This window comes from Humulus lupulus, chromosome 3, assembly GCF_963169125.1.
Source record: "Humulus lupulus chromosome 3, drHumLupu1.1, whole genome shotgun sequence".
NCBI lineage: Eukaryota > Viridiplantae > Streptophyta > Magnoliopsida > Rosales > Cannabaceae > Humulus > Humulus lupulus.
The window spans coordinates 113,678,141-113,682,332 of NC_084795.1; the positions used below are offsets into that span (position 1 = coordinate 113,678,141).

General features: G+C 37.5%; 1 protein-coding gene across 1 annotated transcript; it reads right to left on the reverse strand.

Moving 5' to 3' along the window:
• Positions 1-443: 443 nt before the first annotated feature.
• On the reverse strand, positions 444-1,649 carry LOC133824943 (uncharacterized). Its single transcript, XM_062257956.1, has one exon. The coding sequence runs from the start codon at positions 1,647-1,649 to the stop codon at positions 444-446; it is 1,206 nt and encodes a 401-aa protein (XP_062113940.1).
• Between the last annotated feature and the right edge of the window lie 2,543 nt (positions 1,650-4,192).

Sequence of the window (4,192 nt, forward strand, 5' to 3'; positions counted from 1 at the left end):
GTTAGAATGAACCTAAACAGGAAGAACTTTAGCTAAACGGCCACAGATAAGTTTTGACACTCATTTATAAAGAGTTGAACAGCAAGCAATCGGTCTATAATCCACTGCCCTGCTAGAACTGTCCACTTTAGGAATCAAGGACAAAGAAGTATTCAATAACTCCTCAGGTATGAAACCTGTTTCAAAGAAATGAAGAACAACTCTACTAACCTCATCTCCTATGTCCTGCCATATCACCTTAAATAAAGCTGACCCATATCCGTCTGGGCCTGGAGATTTATTGCTAGAAATACTGAATATGGCCTCTCGGATCTCCTTGTGCGTGAAAGGCTTTAGTAACATAAGCTGCTGGTCTAAAGACAGCTTAGCCCCCATATCAACATACTTCTTGTTTATCTCCTTAGTAACAGAACTGGAACTTCCCATAATTCCTCTAAAATGGTTCATAAAATGTAGTTATCCACCACTCTCCCTTGCTCATTAACAAATGTAGCTATTCTATTAGCCTCCTTACGCTTCTTCAAACATGCATGAAAAAATGTCATATTCATATCACCTTGTCGTAGCCAATTTATCTTGCTTCTTTGGGTCAAAAAGCTATGATACATTTTCTCTTGAGTTCTGAATTCTTCTGCTGTTAACTTGACCATATCGTAGACTGTAAGATTATTAGGTTGAAGTTGAGCTCGGTACATTTCTTCTTGATAATCATCCTTGGTTGTTTGAAACTTGACTCCCAAATCTCCAAAACAGTCCAAGTTGAATCTCTTCAATCTCATTGTCTTTAGAAAAATAGCTTTCCGACCTTTCCCCTTCATCGGCTGCCTCCATTTGTCTAAAACCAGCTGCTTAAAGCTACCATGTTCAGTCCAGAAATTGTAGAACCTAAAAGGCTTAATACCCAAGTCCTCCACTTGTAATATAGAGATAGTACAAGCACAGTGATCTGAGATTGTTTCCCATTTAAAAACAGTAGTGCTATTAGGAAAAGCATCTAACCAATCCTCATTACTGAATGTATGGTCTATTTTAGAATAGATTCTAGCCACTCCTTCTTGATTGTTAGTCCAAGTATAAAACGAACCCGTACTCTTTAGAGCTTCCAGATTAGACACAGCCAGCCACTGAGAAGAATCTACAAGCTCTGTAGAAGACACTGATTTTCCTCCATTTCTTCCTCTAGCTGTAAATATAGCGTTAAAATCCCCTAAAACCATCCAAGGGCAAGCTGGAAAAACAATTTGAGCTAAACCATGCCATAATGCCTTCCTCTCTTCCAAAGTATTTCTGCCATAGACAAATGTAATATTAAAAGAGCTTTTGTGACCTGTCATTTTAACAAGGCAGTGAACAAACTGAGAATTCTCCTCTAACACACTCACTTTGACAAAGACTTTCCACCATATAATCAAGATCCTTCCCTCAATCACTAGACTAGAATAATAGTCCCAATTCCTAAATTTATTATCCATTACTTCCTGGACTCTACTACCCTTCAATTTATTCTCTAAAATATCTCCAATTCCTATTTTATTCTTACTACATATATCTAACACAGCAGCTTGTTTTTTCGGGCTGTTCAATCCCCTAATATTCCAGCTGAGTATATTACAACTATCCATAAGAAGTTTGCATTTTACCCCTACCATCTTCAGTCCCCTCTACCTGTTCCTGAGGGATCCCAAACACATTTGTCGACTTCTTACCTTGAACCTCATCTTTATGACCATTCATGCTATTATTACTACCTCGTTGACCGCTCCTATGAAGACTCCCTACCTTCTTAGGCGTGTGCCATTTACTCTTTGAATCCTGGCCCTGAACAACATTTGTATCCTAAACCAGCTTCTTAGTTCCAAAATATTGTCCCTGTCCAGCTTCAGTAGTCACAACCTGCTCTGTGACCTCTTCTGTTGATGAAGTAAGTAACTGATTGTTCTTCTCCCTTCCCTGTTCCTGAGAAAATCTAGACTCAGTAGCTTTCTGATCCAATTAAGTCTGCTGATCCTTGCGGCAATCAGACATAACATGTCCATAATTTCCACAATTTTACATTTGACTGGTAGCCATTCGTAATCCACCCCTTGTTCCACAAGTTGGCCAAACTCATTCATGTAATGAATAATCCTAGGAGGATTATCTGAAAGTTCCATCTCCACCAAAACTCTAGCAAATTGAACTCTAGTTCTCTCTCGAGCAAACTTATCAACCATAATCGGCTTGCCTATGGTACTCACTAAAGCACTAAGGCAATTGCTGCCCCAATATTGAAGTCCAAGGTCATGTAATCTAATCCATAAAGGCACTGAGCGGATCAAACGAATCGCATTTAAATCTGTTGTCCAAGGTTGAACAATCACTGGTTTTCTGTCAAAATGAAGACAACCATTTTCCAAAACATGGCTGCGAGTAGCCTCATCGTTAAACTTTACCATTACCAGACCCATAGTCATTCTTGCAATTTGAGCAATCCCCAGGTGACCCCAAACTCTCTTGATGAAACCTTCAAAAATCGGCAATGGAGGGTTAGCCCCAAGCACCATACAAATGAATGCTGAGTTCCAGTTAGCTGATTGGATTCTTACTTCATCCTCATCAACCATTGCAATCCTCTTTCCATCCTTGACTAGAGGTTCGGCGTAATCTAGTTTCTGATCACTAAAGGAGAGCTTACCTGAATTAAACTGATTCCAATGCTTTTGAGCCGACGATTGATAGTCTCCACCTACCAATTTATCCGCCCAGTTAGCAGAAGTTGACCCATCTGTAATCGGTTCACCATCTTGAACATCCTCATTATCGGCCATTCCCAAATCTGGCTCAGATTGAGTCTTATCCTGAACCTGGGCATCATCCTCACTAATATCCTCTTCACGCACGTTTTCTGTTAGAACTTTCGCATTTTGGATTGAAGGCAGGCCATGAACATCAGATCTTGTCACTGGTTTTGTCACAGATTTCTTCTTCTTCGCCATGGAAGAAGGAAAGTCACGAGAGAAAAACTAAATATAAATATTGATAAATTTATTAATATTGATAAATTGGTGTCAATATAAATAAATAAAATTAAATCAAGTTTCAAATTATAATTAGTTAATTTGAATAAGGATTTAATTAATTAATTAAAAAATAAATAAAAGATTTTGAATTTAGGCCCAATTGGGATTTAAATTCAAAATAAAGGTATTGGGCCCAAGTCCATTTGTGGGTTTTATCTTTTTGTTTTTTATTTTAATTAATTTAAATTTAAATAAAGTCCATTAAGTTGCCTATATAAGGAATATGATATCTAGGGTTTTCATAAGTCAGTTTCAATTGATTCATTGGGTAAGTGAAAACCTAGACAGTCTAATCCTTTCTTGGCCACTCACTTTCTTCTTCTTCTCTTCTCTATGTCATCTGTTGAGAACCTGCCCACACTAGTTCTAGGTTGATCAAACGCTTGGTGAGGAAGACTATGTTGCTGATCTAGTTCAATCTCTTGATAATACTTTGCTACATAAAGGAATCAAGGGTTAGAGAGATTGAAGGAAGAATTTGTTCAAGTTTTGCTCTGTATTCGTAAGTTTCTACATCTTTGTGTTTACAAATTTGATGTTCATATGTATGTCATGTTATTCTATGTTTCTATTATGTATTTGGTTAAATAATAGGAAGCATGCATCTAGATTTAAATTCCAAGATTCTACATATTTATTATGCCAGTAGCACTTTGACAAGAGCTCAATTGAATTATACTATGACTGAGACGGAGTTACTAGCTATTGCCTTTGCTTTTGAAAAGTTTTGCACCTATCTTGTGGGTACTAAATTGAATGTCTACACTGATAAGTCAACCATAAAGTATTTCATTTCCAAGAAGGATGCAAAGCCAAGATTGATTCAGTGGGTGTTTTTGCTTCAAGAGTTTGATGTTGAGATTCAAGATAGAATAGTGGTAGAAAATCAAGTGGCTGACCATTTATCAGGAATGGAGTGTGAAGTAGATTCCAACTCTCTTGTCCCCATCAAAGAAACATTCTACGATGAACAAGTTTGTGAGTTAAACATTCTCATGAGCTTCCTTGGTTTGCTGATTTTCCTAATTATTTGTCTAGTGGGTTGATGCGACCAAAGATGACTAGCCAACAAAGGAAGAAATTCTTGCATGATGTGAAGTCTTATTTTTGGGAGGAGCCATTTCTATTTAAGT